This window comes from Gadus macrocephalus, chromosome 11 (assembly GCF_031168955.1).
Source record: "Gadus macrocephalus chromosome 11, ASM3116895v1".
Lineage (NCBI taxonomy): Eukaryota > Metazoa > Chordata > Actinopteri > Gadiformes > Gadidae > Gadus > Gadus macrocephalus.
In genome coordinates this window covers 14,308,880-14,336,711 of record NC_082392.1, presented here as the reverse complement: position 1 = coordinate 14,336,711, position 27,832 = coordinate 14,308,880, and the positions used below count along the sequence as shown (strand labels likewise).

General features: G+C 47.8%; 1 protein-coding gene across 7 annotated transcripts in view; it reads left to right on the top strand.

Annotated features, from left to right (window-relative positions):
• LOC132468221 (intermembrane lipid transfer protein VPS13B-like) overlaps positions 1–27,832 on the top strand; it is a 325,476-nt gene that overhangs the window by 153,537 nt on the left and 144,107 nt on the right. For 3 of the 7 annotated variants that reach the window (XM_060065938.1, XM_060065937.1, XM_060065936.1), the window contains exons 23-31: positions 1,164–1,398; positions 2,973–3,187; positions 7,951–8,154; positions 14,755–14,926; positions 17,248–17,362; positions 21,032–21,173; positions 22,868–23,140; positions 23,399–23,555; positions 24,227–24,338. In XM_060065938.1, the coding sequence (XP_059921921.1) occupies positions 1,164–1,398; positions 2,973–3,187; positions 7,951–8,154; positions 14,755–14,926; positions 17,248–17,362; positions 21,032–21,173; positions 22,868–23,140; positions 23,399–23,555; positions 24,227–24,338 (1,625 nt within the window). Of the gene's footprint in view, positions 1–1,163; positions 1,399–2,972; positions 3,188–7,950; positions 8,155–14,754; positions 14,927–17,247; positions 17,363–20,059; positions 20,127–21,031; positions 21,174–22,867; positions 23,141–23,398; positions 23,556–24,226; positions 24,339–27,832 lie in introns of those variants that run through there. The other 4 variants (XM_060065939.1, XM_060065940.1, XR_009528182.1 and 1 more) reach the window with 4 other exon arrangements.

The following is a 27,832-nucleotide window of genomic DNA, read 5'->3' as shown; positions in this document are numbered from 1 at the left end:
TTTGAAGGGCGATCAGAAGCGGAAGCAGCGCGATATGAACGTGAAACCATACCTCTCTCTCTCTCTCTCTCTCTCTCTCTCTCTCTCTCTCTCTCTCTCTCTCTCTCTCTCTCTCTCTCTCTCTCTATGTCTCTATGTCTCTCTCTCTCTATGTCTATCTCCCTCTTTCTCTTTTGTTATCTCTCTCTCTCCCTCTCTGTCTCTCTTTCCACCTTGCTCTCGCCCTTCTCTTTAATGGTGTCTTGCCTTTTCTTTGGCCTCTATAAAAGCTTGAAAAACCAGCTACCTTTTTATGGGTCTATCAGAAGCTGCTCCAACATCTGTGCGTATATCCGTACATATTATACCGTAAGGGGTGCCATTTTAATTTGAGGGTCTTGCACGTGAAAAATTGCACGTGCACTTATAAAATAAAACCGATATAAATGCTGACAAAACCTTACTTTTAATAAGCGAGTTAAATAGAGTGTACGATAATTAACTAACCAAAACCACATTAAAACAAACACATATGTACACAAAAGGTTCTGGCAGCCTCTGTTTTGTGCCCCCATTATTCTTTTAACTGTTCTTTTTAAAATCAATACGGCGTTGGTCTCATGGAATAGGACAAAGGGAAAGTACAACTATCAGTCTTATCAGCCAGTAAGTTCATCAGTCTTACTGGCTACTTGCTGTTTCTGCTGACCCTCTGTAAAACTTCCCTTTGTTTTTTAAACCAGGTGTTTCTCTTGATTGCATACGCACATTCCCCCTCTGTAGGATCCTGTGTTAGTCATACTGCACGTTCTCCCTCCAAAATGTAGCTTTGGGTCGCATCAATGTCACATGAATGTAATACCGTGTAAATCTTTCGTCACCACGCACAGGATCGGATTGGGTTTTTATTGATGCCGCTCAATTCCATATAGGTTGCTGCGTGATTTACGTTCACCACACCTGTGTAAACCATAATAACTCGGCCGTGGCTGAACGGCTCATGTGTGCATTGCTCTGTCCCTGACGAACACTGTTGAGGGAAAATTAAAGTACTCTTCCCCCCTATCTTATCCACCAGCCTATTGAATTAACAAGGTGGATTCAAGATGTGCCATCATGTTATTCCATTATAATATTCTTTAAACATTGTGCTAAGCTTGTTGTACTGATGTTTTCCCCTGCAGCTGGAGGTCCAGTCGTGCTGCGTGTTTCTGCCCAACGACAGCCTGCCCTCCCCGAGCACCATCATCTGCGGTGACATACCCGGCACCGTCCGCAGCTGGTACCACAACCAGGCCTCCATGCCTGGGACTCTGGTGGTCTGCCTGCCCCAGATCAGTGTCCTCAGTGCTGGACACAAGTACATGGAGCCCCTGCAGGAGCTGCCCTTTGTGGTGTCGAAGCCGATCCTGGAGGAGGGTATGTTCTTTCACGTTGAACAGTCCGAAACAGCAAACAGACGTCAGCTCGCATTAGACAGTGGAGGAATGCAGCCGGGCTTGACGGAGAATAGGGACTATTAGGGTTTGACGTTTCCTTTAAAAAGTATTAAACATTGACAGATTCATAAGTTCACAAGCAGGACGTTTCTGGCTGCGAAAAAGACACAATAATGTTGGAGGCGCCTATGGCTGAGTGAGAAGTGAGAGTGACTATTTCCTCATACCAGACTGCATCATGTCAAGTTATTATTACTACTGTGGCTTTTTGTAGGTTGACCTCATACTCCTCATTTACTGTGACAAAAGTCAAACAATCTTTGAGTGTTGGTCCTCTGAAGGATGGTTGTTGACCATATTGCCAGTGCCTACACACCTGTTAGAATTGACATAACAAACAATTGCTCAGCAATGTTCTCTCATCGATGAAGGAGGAGAAATGGGGGCAACCTCCAATGACATCAGTGTTGGGCATGCAGATTACAGTGAGAAGGGGAAAAACGACAGCGAAAACACTGACATCAGTGAGACCTTGTCAGTGTTGCCGTTAAAATTAACAACCCATGCATTTAGTAATTCATTCCACCTCCTTTGAAAAGCTCTTCATCTCTCATGTTCAATGCACTGGATCAAAGCATGCTGCCCACGTCGCAAGACAAATGTGTTTTTCGTGGCAGCGGGCAGGGGGAACATGCCCAACATTCCCATCTCCCTCTCTCTTTCTCTCAATCTCTCTTCGTCTCTTTCTCTCCATCCCTCCCTACCGCAAGCGGGGTGGGCACTCTTAAATCAGGAGGAGGCCAGTCAGGCAGATAGTCTCTGACACATAGAGACACTCTGCTAGTGAGGCCGGTCCAAAGGTGTTTCCAGAAGATACTTCCCGGGTGATCCGTGGGCTCACACAAAGGATACGCTACTGCTTCTCTCAATTCCTCTTTCATGTTTTCCATAAAGCTGTCTGACCTGCTGCCAATGGCCTCATTTCTTTATTTTTTTCAAGCTCACTGGAAAGAATGATTATTGCGTTGACGGTCGTCAAGTGATCTATTTTTAGCCCCAGCTGCAGTTGACCTTCTCTTTTGCTGTGCTGTGTCACTTCCCCTGAATGTCACCCACGTTGGCCTCCAACTCACCTGTCTCTGGTGTCCATTCTGGCGGGCTCCTCTCACTCCTCCTCCAGCACTTCTGTTGTGTCTCGTTCTCCTTTTTCTACTGCTAGAGTCTGCTCCTCATCTCGCCCGTGTCTCTGTGTTCTCGCCTCTTCTTTGGACCCATGCCTCCACTTGTTTCCATTTAATACATTTTCTTCCTTTTTTCTCTTCCTGCCTCCCGCTGGGAATCCGTTCACTTGTGTGTCTTTCCTTCCTTCCTCGTTGTCTTTCCAAGATGTTATAGTTTGGCTCCGGTTTACATACTCAGAAATGTTGAATCGAACGTCTGAAGGAATAAACAGCTTTAACATCTCTTTTGATTTACATCTCTCTCCCTCTCTCCCTCCCTCTCACTCTCTCTCTCTCTCTCTCTCTCACTCGCCCTCACCCTACCTCGGACCAGGTGATGCCTTCCCCTGGACCATCAGCCTGAGCCAGTTCAGTGTGTACACCCTGCTGGGCCAGCAGCACAGCCTCAGCCTGCTGGAGCCCATGGGCTGCACCTCCACGCTGGCCGTCACCTCCCACCGGCCGCAGGCCAGCGAGGGACGCCAGTCTTTCGTGGTGTGTCTCCACGTGGACCTGCAGCCCGTCCAGGTCAAGTGCTCCAACCCACAGGTCAGCCAAGGGTCCCACCCGTGGGTGGCTGGTTTCTGCTCATCTATGTACCGCTTTGTGCTTGCCTGAATACACTGTTCGCATGGTGCCATCGGCTTCATCATCATCATCATCATCATCATCATCATCATCATCATCATCATCATCATCACCCTTATTATCTATTTGTATCCATAAAGACCCTGATATATTTGAAACTAAATAGAAGCTGCTGTGTTCACCCGAAGCCCAGTGCGGCACTTTGGCAGTACTTTGTCCATTTGAACACTGAAATGTTGCATTAAGCTTGGCTGCATTGGACATTGAACTTTGTCCTCAAGTCAGAGTAAATAGGTGAGTAGGATGGCTCAGGGTTTGCTCTCAGACTGTGTTGAATGTTTTTTCTGGATTAGATGTGGCACACTTGAAGTTTTCGATTTGGAGTAGTAACATATATTATGACAAGATTAATTCAAATAATTGGAACATGTTGCTGTATGGAAAAGTGCCAGAATCTGGGCTTAGTCCAGAAGCACTGTATTAACAATAATAAAGTAGTTTGCCAATAGCTTTCCAGCCCAAAAGAAAAAAATAATGGCAACCTTTAAGATTCTAACAGAATCTTACAACAACATTGAGAAGGGTGCAGGGGTGAGTGTCGGCCCGTCTGTCTGACTCAAAAGGTCTTCCAGGGTCTGCGGCCAGAGCAAAGGCAGGAGGGAATTCCGAGCCGCCTTGTCATTTGCTCTGAGGGGATTTTCATTGTGTTTCGGTGAGAACGTGATGCATGTAGACAGATTGGAAACGGAGCATGCTTGTCTCCGGGTTAGTGCTTTTCAGCGTTGTTTTTCAAAGCACTGTTACAGTACCGTAATCACATCTACATGTACCATTGCACATGTTTTGCTTTTCCTCAATTGAATTAGCTGTATTGAATTAAGCCCCTCTGTAAACACTTAATTGGGCGACCTTTTGAGTGGTCACATTGTTAAATGTCGCGAACCACAGTGACGAGCCATGGCGATATTGACTAGAATTGGTACCAGAGACCAAATGAAAGGCCTTAATCTGCCAGTGGTGAAAGCTTTCCCAGAGATGAGGACGGTTAGCCCATTAATGGGGGGAAAGTTTCTTCTCGTTCTTTCTTTTTTCTCTGTATCTCTGCCTTTCCTCTCCGTTCAAGATGAGTGTCTGGTGCGATTACATGAAGCCCTGATTGTGATTATACGAGGATTATCTTCTCCTCTGTTGTCCTCTCCTGTCCTTTTGTTTTTTCCTTTCTTTCTCCTCCTCCCCGCAGTTATTTCCACTACCACTCACATCAATACTGATTAATAGCCCATACAGATTCCAGTTGCGTGCCTGCTCTTTAAGAACAGGGCAGGATAGCCCGCTAATGACCGCCAACTGATTGCTGTACTGGTCCAGCCCAGTGGCCATGTGTTCCCGATGCAGGGCTCCTGGGGAATCCCACACTACCAGTGGACCACGCCACACCCTTGCACTTTGTCGTCCAGCAGGCACACGCGATGGACAGCGGAGCTACAGTAGTGCATCTCTGTGGCTCGAGTATACAGATGGAAATTAAAAGTTTGGGAGGGAGAATGAATGGGTAGGTGGCCTAATGAGGGCCTAAAAGACGGTCGAATAATCACGGTCGAATAATCAGTGGGTGGTATGAACGAATAATCGATTATTCGATGTGTGCCAACATGCATAAATGCAGCCATGGATAATCGGCAAGAAATCACTTAATATCTTAAACGCAAAAAACAACTACCTGCTGAGTAGTTCCAGTCAAATTGTCTGTTCAGCCTTCAAAACAAGAGCTGTTAAATTGTGAAAAGTATGTATACTTTATGTTGAAAGTATAGAAGTCGCGAGTTCCATTGAAACGAATGGCATGGTGATTCGGTCTTCAATACGAGAGCTGGTAAATTGTGAAAAATGAATTAAACTATAATTAGACAACGCGGTTATATGCTCTAGACCCTATAGTATCTGTGGTATAAAGGCTGGGACGAATTTATAATTTTGAATTATAAATATCTACAATGCATAACGTTAGCTCTGGCTCATAGCTGAGCAGACTAGAATACCTCCCGTTGCCAGGTCGAAATTAAGGTCTTTCCTATTTACTGGAGTGAGCAACTTTTCCCTTGCATAAGAACCTTACGGGAGGGTAATGATTGCTCCAGGAAGTAGTCAAACCCTCAGGCGTTACCAGGGAAACAAAGCAAACTTTATATTTGGATTGTAAAACGCATGAAAATATAAATGAATGGTCTTAATTTATTTTCTTTGGCAAGTGACCATGGTATAAGCGGGATAATGCCCTTCGAGGTGTCCAACATTAGTTCCGTCTGTTAATTCTCGTTTATTTGAATGGGAAAAAATGTTAACGGTCCAAATGTTGAAAATCGACATTGACCCTCGGGAACGAATAATCAGATATTCTGTCCCATCCCTAGTCTTGAGGCCAGACAGCGATGATCAATCATAGAACTTGGTATACTCTGTGAATTTTAAAACAATAATTGATACATAGAACAAGGGAAAACGTCCCCCTTATAAGAGTGATTGTGGAAAGATTCAACCAACCGATCGGTCCAACCTCTGATTTCTCTCTCACTCACAATTCAACCCGTCTCTGTATTTAATGTTATATGCCTCTATCTTTCTTCCCCTTCTCTCGTCCTCCCCATCTGCTTCTGACTGCAGTAGGCCGTGTTGTGTTTGGGTGGACTTCCAGTCACTCTCTTGTTCTCTCTCTCTCTCGCTCGCTCGCTCGCTCTCCTCTCTCTTTCTCACGCTCACTCTCTCTTGCTCTCGGTGTATATGTCTGTCTCTTTGGTATTCTGTCCGTCCGTCTCTCTCTCATTCTCTCTGTGTAACTCTCTCTCTCTCTGTCTCTCTTTCTCTCTGTCCCTCTCTCTCTTTCTCTCTCTGCCTCTCTTTCTCTCTTTCTTTCTTTCTCTTTTTCTCTCTGCATCTCTCTGTCTCTCTTTCTCTCTGTCTCTCTGTCTCGGTCTCTGTCTCTATGTCTGACTGTCTCTCGGTCTCTGTCGCTCCCTCTCTCCCTGCGAGGGGAGTGTGCAGTGGGTCCAGCCAGGTCCATCATTGCAGGCCGGTGGGTGTATGGCAGGCAGCTGTTGGTCCTGTATTGGGCGTCTGCTGGGTTTGGCCACAGCACAGCTTCCTGGACATGTTTGAAACAGCCCAGCTGTAATTTATTGTTGTGCTGTAACTTTGATTTATGCTTATTTATGAAGGGCCTCTGCGATTTGTGTGCATTGGTGTGTGTGTGCGTCTGTTTTGTAAGAGAGAGATATTTACAATGAAATGGACCAGCGCAGTTTATGTATATTAATGTTTTTGGATCCACATAACTGTCCCAAGTGGTGTTTCCAATGCAGGCAACTGCTTCAAGGGGAACTCTGCCAGAAAAATAGCTCTCGCTATCTTGTCCTTCTGTTTGTCAAGACTCAAAATTCATAGGGGTTTTATGGCATGGAAAGCATACATTTAGATTGCAAAGTAAAATGAGTCAAAAACAAAAAATAAACAAAATAATAATGGCACAAAATTAAGAAATTCAATATAATACAAATAAATATGTATACAAAGTGATAAAGTAAGTCTATAATACATTGATAACGAGGTTATGGTCGATGATTGACAGTATTTTACACTATACGTGTCTTAGACATGCATACATTTCTGTGACTCACTTGTGTCCCGTATACGCTACAATATTGAAACTAGCGAGTATAATGTATTAAGACAGTATACGCTAGAGTTCTTCTTTTGCTCTCCCCCTCTCGGTCTCTCTGTCTCACTACCATTACTTTCTCTCTGCCTCTTCCTATCCCTCCCATCTGCACCCTCATTCACTCCATCTGTGTGTGTGTGTGTGTGTGTGTGTGTGAGTGTGTGTGTGTGTGTGTGTGTGTTCTTGTGAATGACAGCATAACAGAGCGCTTCCCATTCCCCTGCTCCCCCCTTGTGTTTTCCGCTCTTGTTTTTGGCTTTGTTGTCATTTGAATGGAAAGCTGAGCTTTCCTGTGAACACATGATAAATGGTACAGAACGCTTGACACGCTGCCTTTTTCCTATCCCCGCTCAGATCTTAACTCCTTTTTTTGTTAAATGGGAACCTATGACACAACTTCAACTTTCCTATTTGACTGTTGTTGTGTCCTTTTCTCCCAGGATTAGTGTTGTTATGGATAAAACTATTGGGGAGAAAAATACTGATCTGACTCGGTATGATATTCAGTCCCACAGAGGAAGCATTCACTTGACCCTGGCCTATGTTGCATTCAAATTGACCCTGGCCTATGTTGCCTTCACTTGACCCTGTCCTATGTTAGGTTCTCTTCATCCTGGGCCATCTTGTGTTCACTTGACCCTAGACAATGTAACATTAACCTCACCCTGGCCTATTCTGTGTTAACGTGATCCTGGTGGTCCACGTGATGTTGTCTGTGAGGCAACGGTATAGCCAACAACGATCATGTTAGTTTTGATGCTTACTCTGTCTTCTCTGTTTCCTCCATCAAATTGGTCAGTTTAAGCTGGACAGATAAATTATAAACTACCAAAAAAATAACTATTTTAAAGACATGCTTCAAATATTTCATATATTGCACATCCAAAAATAGCCAACTTGGATCCAGAACCAGGACGGCCCCCGCAGCCCAGCCTGTGTTGATGGAAGGGTCCAGCGTGTGCTCCAGACCTCCCACACACCTCCTCCTACCTTCTTCCTCTCCCTCCCACAGGTGCAGCTGCTGTACGAGCTCTTCCTCAGCTGGAGCACCACCTGGGCCCGTCTCCAGAAGCACAGCGTCCTGCTCCAGACGTCCGGAGCGCCGGAGACCCCCCAGGGAGCCGCCCTGACCTCGCCGGTCCGCAGCAGTGCCGGCACTGTGCTGCCAGACGCCAGCACCTGCAGCCCCTCCGCCGACCTGGGCTCTCCCACTGAGGTGAGGCCCCCCCGCGGAGACCCGCCTCACACCGAGGGAGCTGTCATAGGGAGCTGTCATGTGGGAAGAGAAATGGTATTATACATATATATATATATATATATATATATATAGATATAGATATAGATATATATGTATGTGTGTATGTGTATACTTGTCATTCAAGTATGCATGTGTTTATTTATTTAAATGTACCATAGTGTGAAGTCTTTTTTTTTTCCATATATAGTATATAAATATAATTTTCTATATATCGATTTTCTTTTTATAGAAACGAAAAAATAAAATAAAATGAATTGTATTTGTAGATATATAGATATGAAGATATTTATTGTCGATACATAGTTGACATGGCACAATGACTTCATACAATAATGTATTTAAATAAACACTTGCATGATATGTGTGCAAATATATTGTATGCATATGCAGTACACCGCATGAGTATCAGATTTAAATGTATGAATTCCCTGGTGTGTCGTCTTGTTTCTGTTTTCATATATCTGGGACCCCTGGGTCTATTTGATATTTGATTGATCCCTCTTTTTGCTGAATAACTCTGCGTTCTGAATCTGTTAGTATGTGAGTCATATCATCTCTCACACTTTATCTATCTCTGTTGTTTTGTTAGTTGAATAAGCTGGATTCCACTCCCGGGTCCTCTCACGCACGCTGGGCCCCTGACCATCTCGTCCTTGAGACGTTTATTTTATTAGCAGCTCTGGTGTTCTCTTGCTGCTATTTGTTTGTATCATAAGGGAGTATTTCAGAGCCAGGTTGTAACAATTACTTCCACCAACGCCCAATTATTCAATTTTTGTTTTGTTTTCTGTGTTTTGTGTATTTTTTTCTCAGTTTTGGTTTGATTGGCGTGGATCTTCTTTTTTTTCTCCTTTTTCCAAGGTACTGTGAGTCATGAACGTGTTTTTTAAACCGGCGCTGTGTATGCAGTTACACCGCTGATTTATGGTTTGAAGAGCAAATATTGTTGTGCGATCCTTGGAGAGTTTCAGGCAGCCATCTCAGTGTTCCCATGTGCCCTGGGCTCGACACAAGTATTCAGCTTTGTTTGGGAGGCCTGTTTCAGAGCTGGAAAGCTCTCCCTGGCCTTGTGTTTCTTCCTCTTCCCCTGCCGTACCCACAGCAGATGCTTCTGATAGGCCACGCTCTCTGTTTGAGATGTGTAAGCAGGGGCTTGATTGAGTATAAACCTGCTCCCTAATTTGGGTAACAACAATAACCTGTATTTACATTCATGAGTGGAGATAAAATAGAGTTTCCCCAGAAAAGGATTCAAGCACATGGCCTGCTGCTAAATATTGTGTTAAAGCTTACGGAAAAAAAGGGAAATGTTCTCTTCCCTGTTGTTTTTTTTGTAGCTGATGTGTGAGAGACAACATAAAGGCCTCACTCTTTTTTTCCACTCTGGCCGGGTTGGTTGTTCTGGCCGGGCTAGAGCAATGTGGTCAAGGTCTTTTCTCTTTGTGTCTCTCGCGGTAGCTGTAGCAACTAACTATCTTGGGGCAACCGGTTGACCTCTGGCGGGGTGCGGGGTGCGTGCGTGCGTGCGTGCGTGCGTGCGTGCGTGCGTGCGTGCGTGCGTGCGTGCGTGCGTGCGTGTGTGTGTGTGTGTGTGCGTGTGTGTGTGTGTGTGCGTGTGTGTGCGAGCACATTCTTGTCTCCAGTTGTATATGTGAAAGAGCCATGGGGAGCAGTGAAGTGTTGGTGACATGTGTGTGAGTGTTTGTGTGTGTGAGTCAGTGGCTGCTACTACAGGACTGAGGACTCTGTGGCGCAGTCATAACCGTGGGGCCACACAGACTAACATGTCACCCTACTTACCGCCCTTGGAGCCAATAGAGCACAGGCTCAGCATTCATTCTTGTATTTTATGTCTCATTAGATAGTTTGTATTTATTGATCCAGTCGAAATGCTGGGGTTTCAGAGCAATTATTTTTGAGCAAATCCTTTTTTTGTACGCAAATCTCGTTTTATGTTTTATGTTTTATGTGTGCACATGGTCTGTGTGTTGTGTAATAACAATACTATTATAGTGTTGAGACATTATTAATACTAATATTTCATTACTAGCATGCATTTTGTGTGTGTGCTTAGTGAGAAGCCACAAGATAGTATTTGCTGTGGGGGAAATGATGGTGGAGGTGGAAATGGTGGTGGTGGAGGAGGTGGTGGTGGAGGTAGAGATGGTGCAGGAGGAGGAGGTGAAGGAGCATATGGAGGTGGTGGTGATGGTAGAGATGGTGCAGGAGGTGGAGATGATGGTGGTGGTGATGGTGGAGGAGGAGATGGTGGTGGTCTCTGCTGTGGGGACCCCTCCAGGCCCAGAGTAGCCCTAGTGGGAGCCTCCTGACAGCCCACTTGTCAGTGTTTACCTATAAGTACAAACACTGGGAGAAGTGTTTAGTCCTCCGGGAGGCCCGCTGATTGAGCAAGAACGTGGGAGCTGTTTTCATAACTCTCAGCAGCAGTGGCAGCATTCTCCCCAATAGCCCCCCACACACACACACGCACACACCCACGGTCTATCCCCCGGCCCCTGTTTCCTCCCCCTAACCTGTCAACCATGCCCCCTTAAAAACAACCCCCCCATCGCTCTCTCCCCTCCTGTCCAAGTGAACCATGCAGTCATCCCCTCTCAGTCCATTGCCTCCCTCATGAAGTGATCCTGTGTCTCTTTTCAAGTCAGCATCCCTTGTGTCTTTCTTGCCACCACCACGGTTTGCCTCAATCACTGACTCAACTCTAATTCAACCTGTTGATTTGAGTCTCTCGCTCTCTTTGACCCTCCTTAGCTCCTCCATCCCTCCACCTGTCCCTACCATATATCATCCCCTCCCGCAGTCTCTCCTCGCCCTGAGACACCTCTCCCTCCTGCCTTTCCTCTCTCTCTCTCTCTCTCTCTCTCTCTCTCTCTCTCTCTCTCTCTCTCTCTCTCTCTCTCTCTCTCTCTCTCTCTCTCTCTCTCTCTCTCTCTCTCTGGCTCCAGTGTTTGGGTCTCTCTGATGAGCGAAGACAAACTGAGCAGAGAAAATAAACCCACTTCCGCAGGCGGTTTACAGTGCAGAGGCCCTGGAATTAAACATTATACTCTACAACGGGTTGTGTGGACGGCTGGCCAAACAGCTCCCCCTGTGTGTTTGTCCATGTAGTTTGGGTGCGTGGGTGGGTGGTTGGGTGAGTGTGTGTGTATATGGATGGCTGGGTGGGTGCGAGAGTGTGTGTGTGTATTTGGAAGGGGGGATGTGTGTGTGTGTGTGTGTTAGGCCCTCTATGTGGCAACTCGTGCACGGAGCACCTTGAGCCTGCGCCACATCTGGTCCTCAAGGCCTCACCTTGATGGGAGGTAGAGGGGGGAGGAGGTGGGGGAGGGGATCCATGGGAGGGCCATAGAGAGAGGAGATTGTGAGCGTCTATACGAAAGAATAGTTATTTTTGGCGACAAATAGTTATGTCTAGTCGGGAACTATACAAGTGAACACCGGCAACACAAAAAGTCCTCCTGCAGTCCAGTGTAGTTGGACCTACGGTTGCACAAACTATTTTAAGAAGGCATTGCGTTTTCTCTCCCAAACGGCCAGCGAACCACAGTAAAACAAAACACGGCGAATGAATTCCCGGCGAGTAGTATGTAAACTTTATTTAGTCTTTCTGCTGAGGCCCGGAGGATGGAGGCATGTGGGCTGACAGCAGTGTGTCTGGCAGGGTTACAGGAGCACTGGAGTGTCCAACGATGCAGTATGAAACCACGCTACAGTACACAGTGGTCAGAGCTTCCCACACACACCAGCGGCTGGCTCCCGTTTCCACACATGACACTAAGGAGCCTAATCCCAGCGACTGGACCAGAACTGTAAGCTAAACAGTCCTAACCACACACATAGTCACACGCACGTGTACACGCGCACACACACACATACACACGTGTATATATATATATATATATATATATATATATATATATATATGTATATATAAATGCATGTACATGCACATATGCCAAACCACGCATACAGCACATGCTAAGAGTACCACAAAATACTTGGAAAGCCCTTGTCTATACACACAGAACACACACACACACACACACACACACACACACACACACACACACACACACACACACAGAACACACACACACACACACACACACCTACACAGACACACACACACCTACACACAGAAAACACACCCGAACACAAACAATGTTTTGTGTTATGACTCCTGCTCAGTGACGATTAGTCCCCAAATGGCGGTTGACACTGGGACATCTCTCAATGCCCCCTGGTTGGGACCAAGGCTCTGGGGCTCATGTTACACAAACACAGACACACACACACTTACGCATATAGTATTTACCTTACTTTATGGTCCCATTGCAACGGTTCAATTCAGACGTGATGGGAGTGGAGTGTTGTTGCTAGTTACAAACTGTGTTGTTTTTAGAGTTGCAGTTGTGTGCAAGCTCTTGTTTATACGGACATTACTGCAATTTTGCATTTAGATGGATCTGACAGGCTAAGAATCCTTTAAAATTATGTTGAATTAAATAATGATAATAACAAATGACTGCAGTCAACAGTTTTGATATGTTTACTTAATAATTTTTTCATGTAATTACTGAACACATTAAGTGAATTTCAAGGGTAGAGATCTTTCCGTCCTTCGAAAATCATAGACTTCTAATTTTTTTTATTTCCATGGGGTCTAAATTTGATGATTCAAGTGTTCTGGAATCTTTCAGGAATAAATTTATTATGGTTGACGCCCGTTACTGTTAATGAGAATCACTGGCAGTTGATCCTCAAAACATTTTAACTTGAGTTGTTATAAGCAGACACAGGCCCACACACACATGGACAGACACAAACTCGCACCCACACAGGCATGTACGCCCTGCAAACACACACACACACGCACACACACACACACACACACACACACACACACACACACACACACACACACACACACACACACACACACACACACACACACACACACACACACACACACACACACGCCACCAGTTGTATGAGGACCTATTTTCATCATCTGGTTTCTCTTTAGTTGTTGTAATCAGTCCAGCAGCTATTGTGTGTGTGTGTGTGTGTGTGTGTGAGGGGGGGGGGGGGTATGTTAATTGAGATGGTAGATAACCTCCTCCCCGACCACAGGCAGCCCTGATAACGACCATGGTCATTACCTCCATGCGACAATGAAACCGCAAGAATGCAGGGATATCCCAATGAGGGCAATGCGCAGAGTATCACAAGCAACAGTTTGTCCTCTTCCAGGCTTACTTCAGCGGACAACCCGAGTGACGTGATAGAAAAATATCGGAATAAACGTTTTTTCTTGTCAAATAAATAAATAACGGCAATTAAAAGCTGTGGTGTTGGATGAGAAAACGACAGCGAGGAACGCCTATTTTGTATAGTTTTATTTTTTTATTGCGCCTTATTCAAAGAAAAAATCTGTCCAAAATGCTGTCATCCCCATCCCGTTGCCAAACCCCAGTAATGAGTTGAGCGCTCGCAGACGGCAGCCGCGGCCGCCGCATCCGCATGCTCTCGTCTCCTCCTCATCCTCACCCCCCACAACCCCTCGACCACTCTTCCTTCCTCTACCCATCCCTCCCTCCCTCCTTCCCTCCCTCCCTCCCTCCCTCCCTCCCTCCCTCCCTCCCTCTCTCCTTACCTCCCTCCCTCCCTCTACCCGGGCGGTGGCTAGAAACTGTGTGTGTCCCCGCCATGTGTGAGTGAAAGCAGGCCATGTGGGGTGCTGGTGGGACAGCTTAGGGTTAAACACCACCCTACTTTCCCCACTTCATACTCCCCCCTCCTTAGCCTCCCCCACTCCTTAGGTCTGCTCACCAGACTCTGATGTCATACACCATACATGAAGAACCCGGCGCTGGGTTGATGTTTGGTTGGACACACAGGCCACAGATGATGCGGCGGCGTGTTTACTGATACACGTCATGTGTACGCACACACTCTCCTTAGACACAGATGCACATCCACACACTGAGCACGGGGGTGTGCAGGAATAGAGCCACTGCTCTATTGTCGATGCTGCCTGTGGGTTCACAGGCCTGACAATATCTATAACCCTAACATCTTTAATTAAGGGTTGTAGGCGAGATGTCTGGAATTAGTTGAAAATGTCCAAAAAACTTGTTGACTTTGTTGAAATGATGAAAAACATGCTGCACGGCAGCATGGAACACTTATAGACAAAGGAAAATACAGTTATTTTATTTTTCTGTTGCGGTATTATGACACGGTGGCAAATTGCGTGCTTCGAACGATGGGATCCAAACGAGCCATGTCGCCAGTCGCTGTTTCGCAACTTTAATTTTGGCTTTGTGTTCAGCGGCCTCGATTCGACACAACGCAAAGATAATGTCTTTGTTGACATGTTGATGAAAACGTAAACTCTGCTGTTCCTCGTCTCCCAGCCCCGCTCTATCTGATGAACGCGCTCGGTCTGTGTTTACTCCAAAGAGAGGGCTCGCAGTCATTCTCCCCCCCCCCCCCCCCCCCCCTCCCGTTCCGCTGTGTTTTTCCGCACCACAGGGCGACTCGGTGCCAGCCGGGGACGACGGGCCCTTCTCGGACACGGTGACGCTGGAGCAGAAGACCAGCAGCATCGGGGGCACCAGCGGGAAGGTCAGCCTCTGGATGCAGTGGATGCTGCCCAAGGTCACGGTCAAGCTGTACGCCCCAGATTCCGCCGCCAAAAACACAGGTAGCCACCACGCCGACTCTGAGGTGTTGTGTTGGCTTGTTTACTACTGATGACGATGATGATTATGAGGATGCACTAAAGATGTAATATCACTTGATATTTATTATTATTCATTACATAGATTTTTATGTTCATATATAATATCGTGATTCTGAAAAAAGACAATGTGCTCAAGCGATATGCCGTAGTAACTTTGGAAAATATTAATGTTATAATCAGCCTTGTAATATGAATCATAGCTATCTGATTACTTATTATGTTAGTTGGTCCTTCGTAAAAGCCGTTCTCCTGGTCAGCGCCTTGTACGCATCACTCATTTACTCCTCAAGCGGGGCTGACTGATACCATGGTCCATTTCAACACCTTCAGAGATCCACTCTTTCCCTCAATAGACCAAATGAAAGTCAGCTGTGTGAGGAAAGAACAGGGAGAAGGGAGGGCGGGGACGAGGGAGAAAAAGACAAATAAATAAGCGTGTGACGTACCCCAAGTGAGCTGCCTCTCCTCCCCTCAAGATTTACTGGGGCGATGAAAAGCTCGATTTACCTTTAATTGGTGACTGTAATATTTAGCATCTGCCCACCAGATTGGCCAGCTTAAGGGCTTTATTAGGTGGAAATGGAACCTTTTGAGGGAGGACCTCACAGCGATGGCTTGACTTAAGAAACATCCTAAATAGGTATTAGGTGGATTTGGGCTGTAATACGGGCCATCTGAGTGTCCAAGGTGAAATACACTGCCGGAATCCAGCGCATGCAAGGCATTAAGCCTCATGGCGGGAAAACAAACCCACACGCTGTGAATCTAAAGAATGGTGTGCGCGCAATATGAAAACGTGTAATATCGCAAACACCTCCCCGGAGATAAGCAATCGGACGATAGGGCTGCAGCAAATCTACCGTGATGTCATGTGTTTTCCCACTGGCAGGCGAACCAGAAGCCCCTTACTCTCCCCCGCTGTTCAGCGTTGGAAGGTTACGGCCTAAACTGAGTGTTTGTATAGGGTTGGGAGAGGGAAGTCAATTCGACGCTCCCTGGACAGCATAAAGCAACAAGCCATAGACATTCTCCCTCTCCTCCGATAAAGCAGTTCAGACGAGGGGACTAAGGATTTCCAGCTCTCCTCCAGGGCTTGGTTTACCGAGCTCATGAATCAACATCAACACCACACTTGGAAATGCTCCGTTCCTGTTGGACTCTGGGAGCGGTGCTTTCTCCACCGTATCCACAATAAAGCCAGGGGACCCCGTCTGTTTAGATATTAATTTGCTATTAGGAGCCGCACTGTTTCTCCCCGTCACCGCACGGCAACGGCACAACACCAAACTGCGGCGGTTCCGCACGCTCTGCGCCCGCTGTTTTCCCAACGTAGCGGGATCAGATGGTAGCTCTCTGTTCCCTCTCAGTGGAAACAATGAGGGGAACAGGGGAAGATCGTAGGTTTGCCTCAACGCAGAGTTAATTAGTCTCGCTGTGAGGCCGGCTTAGTCACGTTCCCAAGCTCGGGCGCGGTGCTTTGTTTTGGACCCAAGGTGCACCAAGGCACGCATATGCAAATAATACACCCAATCGAACACGGACAGACACACAAGCACACTGGCACACGCTCATCAGGACGGGCTTCAGAGCTCCGGGGCCAGACTGATATCTTCCTGTTGAACAGGAAGCTGTTTGAAACGGTCGTCCCTATTTAAACTAAGTGTTTGAGTACGGTCCTCCAAGCTCTTGGAAACAAGAGGATCTGCTGAAGCTGTTGGACAACAAAACACTTAGTGGTGGTAGAGCGTTTCGTGTGTGTGTGTGTCTCAACATTGTTCTTTTTGGTGTGTCTTTTGCATAACTACGTCGTTTTTGTTTGTTTAGATGTGGTCTCATGTCTACGGGCAGACCTGTGGCTGATTAGACCGTGTGTAGAGATCCTGCTTCATCCAGCCTAACGCTGACCGACCTTTATCATGAGCACATGGGGATTTGGAGTGAAGGAACTGACCACAGCCCAGGAATTAGCAGAACTGGCCCGTGTTAGATACAGTGAAGACCTCACCCTTTTAATAAGAACACGCCCACGCACACATACACGCACGCACGCAAGCATGCACGCAAGCATGCACGCGAACCGCAAGCACGCACACACGCACAGACACAGACACACACACACAAACACTTTACAACAAAGGAACTTGACTATTGTGGCTGTATAAATAATACATTGTACAAACTTTACTTTAATCTTCCAATACGTGTTGTTTTTAAAGGAGCAGGAATAAGGGGACCTATTTGGTCATTCCCTAATGTGTTCCGTTTCTTTGTGCGTTCATCAGAGATTTGTGTCATTGCTGAAATGGAAGACCTGAGTGCCTCAGTGGACGTCCAAGATGTCTACACAAAGATCAAGTGTAAAGTGGTCAGCTTCAACATGGACCACTACAGGTGCAGGTAGAGTCAACTCAAGACACACCCATGCACCCACCTTTGTTGCTTTCTTTCCATCACAAGGTCCCATCTAGGGCTGCACATACACATACACACACTCGCACATGCGCACACACGCACACATCCACCTCAATATATACAGAATAACTGCCAATGTACAGAGACCATGGCAACAAGCCCACATGCCCATGAACCCCATATAACCCCCATAGGTGCTGATGTGATAATCAGTGGGGTGCTCTGGTGGGCCAAATGAATAAATACACAAAAGATAAATAAAGAAACCCACATGTCAGATCAGGTCAGCTTCGAGTGTCGAGGGGAAAAAAAACCCTATAGCAGACCTCCCTGGAGCCCTAAAACGACTTACCCCGTCTGTGCATTCAGTGTATGTGCTGCGTTCGCCCGTGCCAGCACACTGTCAAGGCTGGAGTTTCTGGGAGCACTCCATCACCGCAGCCAGGTTAGAGTAGTCAGAGCTGCCCAGGGACAGTGGGGGACGTCCAGGCTCTGAGCCCAGCATAATCTGTATCATCCTGGCCCACAGGAGGCCAGAGCTCTAGTCCCAATGCATCAGCCATGAAGAGATAATTGTGGCGGTATTTCATCGCCCAAGCACAGGTTGTGTGTGTGTGTGTGTGTGTGTGTGTGGCGGGTCGGATTAAATCAGGTCTAACAGGAGGGATGAGGCGTCTCATCCGGCCTCCGAGGCCTCGTGTCTCAATGCCGTAACATGGAGGTGGAAAGTAAGAGAGACAGGGAGGGAGAAAGAGAGGGGGGGGGCGTTCGACATAGGAGGTGAGTGCTGTAGATAATCAAATCCCTGATTTCATTTAAAACATTTAAGAGCCAGCAGGAAGAAGTTGGACGAGGGGAGCGACAGGACGTAAACGCTGCACCCCAGGGAAGGAAGGATAGCAGTCATCGTTAAACAATGCAGGAGGGCAGTGATGGGGGAGGCGTGTGTAATGAGAGAGAGATGGAGAGGGAGAGAGTGCAGATGACGGCAGGACTCCGATAATAACCTCTATCTGTGGAAACGTAGGTAGAGGTTTTCAAAAGTTTGGTGGAATGCCATCACGTCCAATTGCTTGTTTAGACACACACACACACACACACAAAAACACACACACACACTCGCACACAAAGACACACACACGTACACACAGAACGTGGCTCTATCAGCGACCCCGGAGGACGGCTGGTGACAGTTCACCCTCATTGGCTCCTAGGAGCCGCTCACACATAATTGAAGCCGATGTGTTCCAGCTGCTTCACAAATGGCTCGGAGCGAGAGATGGATGTATAGGAGCAGGGAGAGACATGGTAGGAGAGGACGGAGATAGATAAAGGGAGACAGAGCGGGAGGGAGAGGGGAGATAGAGACGCTGCTGTGGGGGGTCCGCATCGATGAGTCATTTAGAACTCCACTACCACGGTTGAGAGAGGAGATTACAAACACATTGTGGCAATTGTGTGTGTGAGTGTGTGTGTGTGTGCGCGCACACAACCACGCAAATACATACAGGCACACGTGTGCGCGCACACCTTGAAATGCAATGGTATACAAATATACTGCCAAACACACACAGTAATACAGTCAACAGATAAGAACACATGCACTCACATCACACACACATATGGACATGCATGTGTGTGTATGTGTGAGGATGTGTGTGTTCAATGTGTGTGTGTGGGGGGGGGGGGGGTCTGATTGCTGAAAGGAGTTTTTGAAAATAATTGGAGCAGATCGTTAAATCATTTCCCTTATGTGAAAATCGGTGCCATAAATGTGTTGTTCATGTTTTGGCCTTCTTACACAACTCTAATAACCCTAACCCTAATAACACCTGTGCGTGCGTGCGTGCGTGCGTGCGTGCGTGCGTGCGTGCGTGCGTGCGTGCTCGGTGCGTGCTCGGTGCGTGCTCGGTGCGTGCGTGCGTGCGTGCGTGCGTGCGTGCGTGCGTGCGTGCGTGCGTGCGTGCGTGCGTGCGTGCGTGCGTGCGTGCGTGCGTGCTCGGTGCGTGCTCGGTGCGTGCGTGCGTGCGTGCGTGCGTGCGTGCGTGTCTGTATGCCGGGTTGAGTTGGATTGGGTTGGTGGCGTGTGTGTTTATGCGGGCATAGAGATCTACAAAACATTTTCGCATGCACACCGTACGCACAGTTTACATCACACACACAGAACTTACTACACACATAGTACACAGTAATCAACAAATATGCATTCTCTTAAGGTTGTGTTTCTCTGTGATGCATGGTGTGTCCTGTTAAGGTTGTGTTCTCTGTGATGACGTGTGCTCTGCTCCACTGATTTTGATTCCGTTCCATTTTATGTAATTTATCGGTTGATTGAATTTCTCATTCACAGGTGACTGCCCAATGGATTCTTAAAATAACATCCTGAACGGGATGATGCACTGTTTCACTGACAATATGTGTTTGGATAAATGGACTCAGCAATAGATCACTTGCTTCAATCTAAATTTCTAAATATTATTTTTCTCTTGATATGATATCAAAAAGATAATGCCACAAGCATCACTGTATTCATTGTATCCGGTTTTTGTTGACCTTTTTTGAAACCAGTAGTAGCTCTTGTAAAGCCTACCATTTTCAGCACATCCCTTCGGGCCTTAAGCACTTGCTGCAGTGGTTTCGTTAGCGCTAAGCTGTTCTAGCTAAGCATGTGTCTCTCTCCAGGCAAGGGCAGGACTGGGTCTCTGGCCAGTGTGAAGGACTCATTCTGCAGTGCAAGGAGACAGCTGTGGTGAGGCCTCTGTCCCACATTAGTGTTACCAGCCCCTCTCCAACCCTCTGCCGCCCGGCCGCTGGTAGGCCTCCTGTCTGGAGGGGCTGGAGTGACGGGGGAGAGACAGCGATTGGTCTGATCCACAAACTTCTGAGGCTTTCAAACGAACCTGCAGCCAGTCCAGCCTGTGCATGACCCCGACATTAGAGCTAAATTCAATTCAGAACTCTCCCATGTCTCTCCAGCTGTGCCGATTGGCTGAGCGCTCCATGCCAAAAAAGATTTTAAAATGGTGGTTGCGGTTTTTCTGTGGGCGGGAGTACGAGGGCTGTGTGATGTGGCTCTTCCAGTCGCTCGATGACAACATCACAATACGGCTTGTGTGGAAACGGTCTCATGCTGGATGACATCAGGGGCACAGGTGCAACGTAAACACCTGAAGCCAACGCTCAGATAGGGCCGGCTTTTGAATGTTGAACAATCTCCAAGCCTGATCCTGGCCCAGCAAGGCTCACCCAAACATTGGATACAACGGTGTTCCTATCAGAGCCCTGGCATGTTTGGATAGCATGAGACCATTTGCCCTCGATATGTCAGCCCAGTTCAACCTACATTGCTGTTTTTGGTTGTAATCAGTTCTCTTTTTCCCTAATTTGATTTGCTGGAATAATCTCCCAGCTCCAAGCTCATTTCTGCTCTCCTCTTCCCCAATCCCTTGTGTTCCCCCCCCCCCCCCCCCCCCTCCCATCTCCTCTTGATCGGTCTCTATCTCCCATCTTATTTCCGTCCCTTATCTTCTTCTCCTTACTTCATCCACCCTGTTCCCCTCTGGCTCTATCCCCTTCTCCTCTCCCATCGGTGGTTTTCCTCCATCTCCTCGGTCCATCATGCTGGCCCTCTCCTCTCTGCTCCTCACCCACCAGTCCGGCAGAGGGTGTGCGGAGCGTGGGCGGCTGTGGAGGAGTGATCTTATCCTGCACTGACAAGCTGAACAGACGAACGGTGCTGGTTCGACCCGTCAGCAAGCAGGACTCTTTCAGCCACTTCTCTGGCTTTTTCCCCCCTGTAAGAACCAAGTTCTTCCTAGTCCCTCGCACTCGCTCTCGCTCTCTCTCTCTCTACCGCTTGCTCTATCCCACTCTCTCTCTCTACCGCTCACCCTCTCTATCGCTCCCTCTCTCTCTCTCTCTACCGCTCTCTCCCCCTCTCATACTTTCTCTTCTCTCTCTCTCTCTCTCTCTCTCTCTGCCTCTCTCTCTCTCTCTCTCTGGTTTGGTTGACTCTGCTCAGCTTCCATCAACAGTGCCATCATTTGTTTTAAATTGTATTCATGGTTCCAGAGCAGCCCTCAGGTAGATTTCTCATGAGCGCAATGCTTTGATATGGTTCTTATGGAGCCATAAGAGTTCTTTTGAACTCTCCTATTGAAGCGTTGTGCTCCGAGGTGGTAGCTACACATTGTTGTGTAAGTAACCACTTCAGGTGGTTGTCGCAACATATTTTCCGAGTCCTAAGGGCGACTCAGTCTGAGAGCAGTGAAATTGAATCTGCCATCAGTGTTTCTGTTTCATGTATTTGCACTATGCCAGACTGTAGCCATTCAGGCTGCCTTCTTGATTTACATTGTTCCAGATCTACTTTGTTTCTACAAAGATATTAATATGGTATATATTTACTTTATCACTCCCTAAATTCTGACTCGCAGAGTTGACTTCACTTATACTTAATTTTGATCAATTGGATGCCTGTTTGGCTAAGAGCTAATAAATAAGCGGCACTGTTAATGGAAGTTCCAGCAAACGGGACTGCTCCCTTCTGTGATATATTCCATTTAATCATGGTCCACTTGGAGTTTATTTTCTTTGCTTATTGCCTTGTTTCAATAAATTCTATGCTGTAATTAAGTTTGCAAATCATTCATTAGGCCGGAGATTTTGCCTTTGTGGTGAGCAAGAAGCATTGCCACTAATTCAGAGCACAGTGCTTTGCTGGCTGTAGTCGCAGGCTTGAAGTATGGCGTCTCATAGAGGAGGCTGACTCTTTAAAGCACAGCATCTAGGTAGATGTACTGTCATCGTGCTCCCCTTCCAGCAGTAGATTTAGCTTTGCTTGCTTTGCTAGATCAATGGACCACACTGCTGAGGGCCGACTTCCTGGTGGGACATTAGTCTTGTTTGGACTGCAGGGGATCCACAGAGTACCTACTTAACTGCACGTGATAATTCCCTTGGAAAATCACTTCCTATGTCTTTTAAAGACACAATGAATACATACTAGTGTGTAAAGTAGACAACTTAACTTGGTCTATCTTCATGAAACCGAGACTGAACAACCCTTTCTGTTTTGACTATTTTTGAATAGGCCTTCATCACAGAGGTGTAGTAAAGCGGGTGAACACATTCATATATCACAACGTTAATTATGGGCCCTTGCATGCCTCCAGACCGATAATTAACTTCAGTGTGCTTCAGCTGCAGCTGTATTCGCCCCTATCATGTCCTCTGTGATGTAGACCTTTATCGACCAAAAAAGATAACCAGAATGCTATAATTTCATGAACAGTTGTGCATGATCTCCATATAAGATATTTTCCCCTCCAGTCCATAAGTATGTCCATCTCTGGAAGTCAGCTCCCTCAGTGAAATAGGACTCGGCACCCTTAGCCCCCCTTCATAATATCTCCTTGTTCTGTGCGACTGCTCCAGTCTGTGGGCCTCGGCAGCGCGTTACAGTGAGTTTTGTATCTCGTCACCGGCCAGACGGCAGCCCGGGTCCTCGAGGGGTCGCACCAGCAGCACGGCTTCCTCTCCATCACCTACACCCAGGCCGTCACCAAGAACGTCCGCCACAAGCTGACCACGCGGCCCGAGCGCCCCCCGCGCGGCTGCAGCATGGCCGGGGGCCAGCGGGGGTCGGCAGACCCCCTGGCGGACGGCTCGCCCCAGTACCTGCGGGAGATCCTGCTGACCGCCCAGCCCTTCGACGTGGTGCTCTCCTGTCCCTTAATGGCCGCCGTCATGGGCCTCTTCCAGGTAGGAGTCCTGTGGAGCAGTGGCCTTCGGATTGATGAGGACCTGCGGGCATAAGAAGTGTTAATTCAAATGTCAAATCCGACTTGTAATAAATAAAGAGTTGCTTTAAATGTTATATTCAAATGTATAATAATACACTTTTTATCCATTTGCACACTTTTGAATGAACAGCTTTACTAGACTTTTTTTTTGTTTTCTTTAACATTCACAAACCACCGACATGCTCTATGCAAATTGAAAGCCCAATCCTCACTCCAGGCCACCGTACCGAGGCGTTACCGCGAGCGGGGCAAGTCGTCGGGCCAGCCAATGAGGAGCCACGCCCTGACCTCCCGCTGCCTGCCCCTCATCTACATCAACACCAGCACCATCCGAGTGTTCTGCCCCGGGACGCAGGACAAACACACCGCCACAGGTAGGGGGACAAGTCTGTCTACTACTAGGCACTAGGCTTCTCTACGAAACGCACGTGCGGTCCCTCCAGAGAGACCCGGGGCCCGCCGTACAACATGTGGAAAACGGGTGCGTTTCCAGAGAGCATTACTCTATTGGGGCGCTTTGTCCTGGGCTGCGGCGGTGTCTCGATAAAAGCCCTCGTCACAGCCATCCAGACACAGCAAAGCCACCACATTAGCATGGAGAGACATTCCCTAAGAAGAATGGCTGCGGTAGCGCAAGAACCCACAGTGGATACGTACATGGCTGTGTTACAGTGCCACTATTGTTCGGAAAGTCATTGATCAATGCTTGTTGTGTCTGCTGGTTTTATTGCGCAACGGTAAGGTTATATGCTCTGTTGTGACTGGGTTTGTCACACAAACGTGCATGTCTCTACATTTACAACTATAAATACAACTTAAAACTGCCTTCGCTGTGTGTGTGTGTTTGTGTGTGTGTCTACGTTTTATATTTGTGTCTCCATGAGAACCGTTGGTGTGCAAAATCCACACTGCAAAGAGAACCACAAACTAAAACATGCATGTCTGTGTGTCTGCGGCGTGCGCGTGTGTGTGCGTGTGTGTGTGTGTGTGTGTGTGTGTGTGTGTGTGTGTGTGTGTGTGTGTGTGTTTGTGTGTGATCCGGTAGAGTCCCACCAGAGCAAAGAAGACACCCTGGTGCTGAAGCTGGGCTCCGTCAGCATGGCCCCCCAGGCAGATAACCCCCTCTCCCGCACCGTGCTGCGCAAAGACATCTACCAGTAAGTCCCCCTTACCATCCTCAATGCCCCCTGGGGAGCGCCTTGTGCTAGCCCCCCTTTTAAGGCTGTTTGGCCGTAACGATGCTGTGGAGGTGCCCCCCCCCCCCCGCCTCATAGTAGTAAAACATCCCCTAACACTCACTCCCGGCTTTATCATAATAGCCAAATGCCAATGCACACTTACAGCTCATTCATGACCTAGTATACACACGCATGCACGCTCTCCCCTTCTGCCTCTTGCTCAAACACTCACACACACACACACACACACACACACATGCTTTCTCGCCTTCAGTTGTGCCGATTGACCTAATTTCATCACTCCATCAGAGCCACGATGAGATGAGCAGGTCCTTTGGATCAGGGTGTGTGGCCGAGTCTCCGTCTCGTCATTATGTGTGTGCGCCTGCATGTACACGCACACATCCCGTGTGACCGGGGCGACTCTGATGCCTGAGGGTGTGCAGTGTCCAACCCCCCCTTCCTTTCTCACCCCCCAGCGATAAAAGAAAAGGCCTGAGTGACACCTAGGGGGTCCATCGGCCCCTCCAACTGTAACACAAGACTGTTGATACAAAACCCCCCTCCCCCCCGTGCCATGTGGATCAAAGCTGGGAGCCGCGGAGAGACCGGACTTCTGACGGAAATAGCTCAGCGCAAAACACATTTTCCCGCCATAGGCAGCCCAGAGCGTCTGGATTGTGTCATAGCTGCCTGAAAACCGCAGGCACCACCATGTGTGTCCACATGCCTGAGTGTGTGTGTGTGTGTGTGTGTGTGTGTGTGTGTGTGTGTGTGTGTGTGTGTGTGTGTGTGTGTGTGTGTGTGTGTGTGTGTGTGTGTGTGTGTGCTGTGTATAGAAGGGAGGTGGAGGCGGGGGGGCTGGGGGGGTTGCAGAGATGGAGCTGGCAAACATATGTAATGAGCGAGATAAAAGTGATGCCTAATGCCTTGTACAGCTGCTGGTGAGCGCTGAGCTGACAAAGGGAGCCCAGAGCGGAGGGAAAGAACGGGGGGGGGGGAAACTGTGGAAAGAAGAAAGAAAGGTGGACCAAAAAAAAAAAAACCCCCCTCAAACCACGACCCCCCCCCCAATATTTTTTTAGAAACGCCCAAAGACGAGGTGAGGCCACTCCGGTCTTTATTGCTGCCTTCAGTTGGGTGAAGTGTCAGCGTGATAGAGATTGCATGCAGCACAGGCGTACAGGGGGTCCAGGGGGGTCCTTGGGGGGGGCCCGTCTGACAGCACCAAAGCCATCGGGGGGGGGAGCGATGGAGAGAAGTGCTGCGCTCGGCGCAACACGGCCTAAATGTCTTCCAGAGAGCCCCGCTCTGCCGCTTTGATGTATGAGGCAATGATGTTATTGATCAGTTACCATAGCTACTGTTTTCCATCCACATGGGTGATTTCTGTTCTTAGTTTCTCTTCATTTTTTTCATCTCATTGTTTTTCGTCCATCTGGACCGTGCGCTGTGTTGGAGTGTGTTGTTGTTTGTTTGGTCGAGTCGGGCTAGTGCCGCTCAAGGGAGTTTTACTCGCCGCGTCGCCATGGAGACTGCAGCAGCATCTGTTTTGTTGACACGTGTCATGCAGGCCCGCTGAGCGATGACCTTGTAGGCATGGAAAATGATCATAGAAGTTCTTTGACCCTGAAAATAAGTTGGGCCCACTTTGCAATTTCCGCCCACATTGGCTCGTGCTGTTCTTCCTTTGGTACTGAGAGGAGCGGCAGCTCTGTGGCTCTGTTACCCACATAGCTCCCATGCATTCATGCATGCATACATACACACACGCATACATATAAATGCACGCATGCACGTAAATACATACATGCATTCATGTATAGATATATGCATACATACATATATGCAAACAAACATATGCATTCATACATATCTGCATATACGTAAATACATACATACATATGTGCAAAAAAACATTCCCATACTTTCATACATACATGCATTCACACACACACACACACACACACACACACACACACACACACACACACACACACACACACACACACACACACACACACACACACACACACACACACACACACACACATACTCACACTCTGCAGGCGCAGTTTTTTGCAGAGCTAATTTATCATCGTCTTATGCGCACACACATATGCACGCACACACTTCCAACCAGGAATGATCCCTTCCCACCTCCCCTGTTCACAGCCTCCGCGGCTCCCAGCTGCCCTGACTGATGCTCCTGTGTTTGGAGTCCTCTGTGCCGTGGCAGAGCACTTAGCGGCCCTCTGTGTTCATACCAGACACTGTTGGCTGAGCGCGCTCGCCCCGCACCGCGTAGAAAAACCTACATTGACAATCTGTAATCATGCAGGGGAGAAATATGCCTCCGCCCGCCGGTAGCCATGCGCTTTACAGCTGCATCCTTTAAGAGAGGCACCGCTAATTACATCCAACGTCATAATCGGACGAGTGATCTACGAGCACGCAGCCGTGATGTTAGTGTCTACCATAGATCAAATGATTACCTCAGGATTTAATGCCACCCTGGAAGAGTGCGGCGGGGAATTCAATTGACCCCCTCCCGACGCCGCGTTTAGACTAAACTGGGGTGGAGTGGCCGGCGTGTATACGCAGCGTAAACATCCTGACATGCTGGGCCTATCAGGGTGCCACTCTGTGTGAAACCCAATGTCTTTCCTGTGTGTTCCCGCAGCAGACGAACACACACACACACACACACACACACACACACACACACACGTCTCAGCTTCCCTTTCATGCTAAACATTTTGGGGGTCCTCTGTGTATTTATCATGAAGAGTGGATGGACCCCCCAGCCCCTCCTCCCGTAAGAAGCTCAAATAAACGTGTTGAGCTGTAAGGTCTGTGAGGTAAAGTGGATACCAAGCACTGCGCTTATTTGATCATGTGGTGTTGGACGTGTTGCTCCCTGAGAGGACCGGCACCCCTGTGGCTTCCACACACACACACACACACACACACACACACACACACACACACACACACACACACACACACACACACACACACACACACACACACACACACACACACACACACGTACCCCTTCCTCCTGTCTCCTCACCTCCTCCTCCAATCACGCGCCATATAAGGTCTCCGTCAATTGACACAGCTGAAATCATTTTCCGGACTTGGAAAAGCCGATACCCAGGGAAATGTCCAGCATGCCTTCAGCCTCTTGACTTTCTTGTGGTTTGAGTCAAACCTCACAGATCGCTCCTACCAACCCCTCTGTCTCTCTCTCGCTCTCTCTCTCTTTTTCACTCTCTTAGCTAATGCTTATTGTATTAGAGCTAAGGCTGAATGTCAGAGAAAGTTCATGCACCTAATGCTTTATGAATTTTGTCTCACTTATATCACGTTTTTTTATTATTTATTCATTTAGTTTAATTTTGTTTTGTTTTATTTGTTCATGGAACAATTTGCTCATAGTCTCAGGCATCTGGTCAAATGAAGCCCCT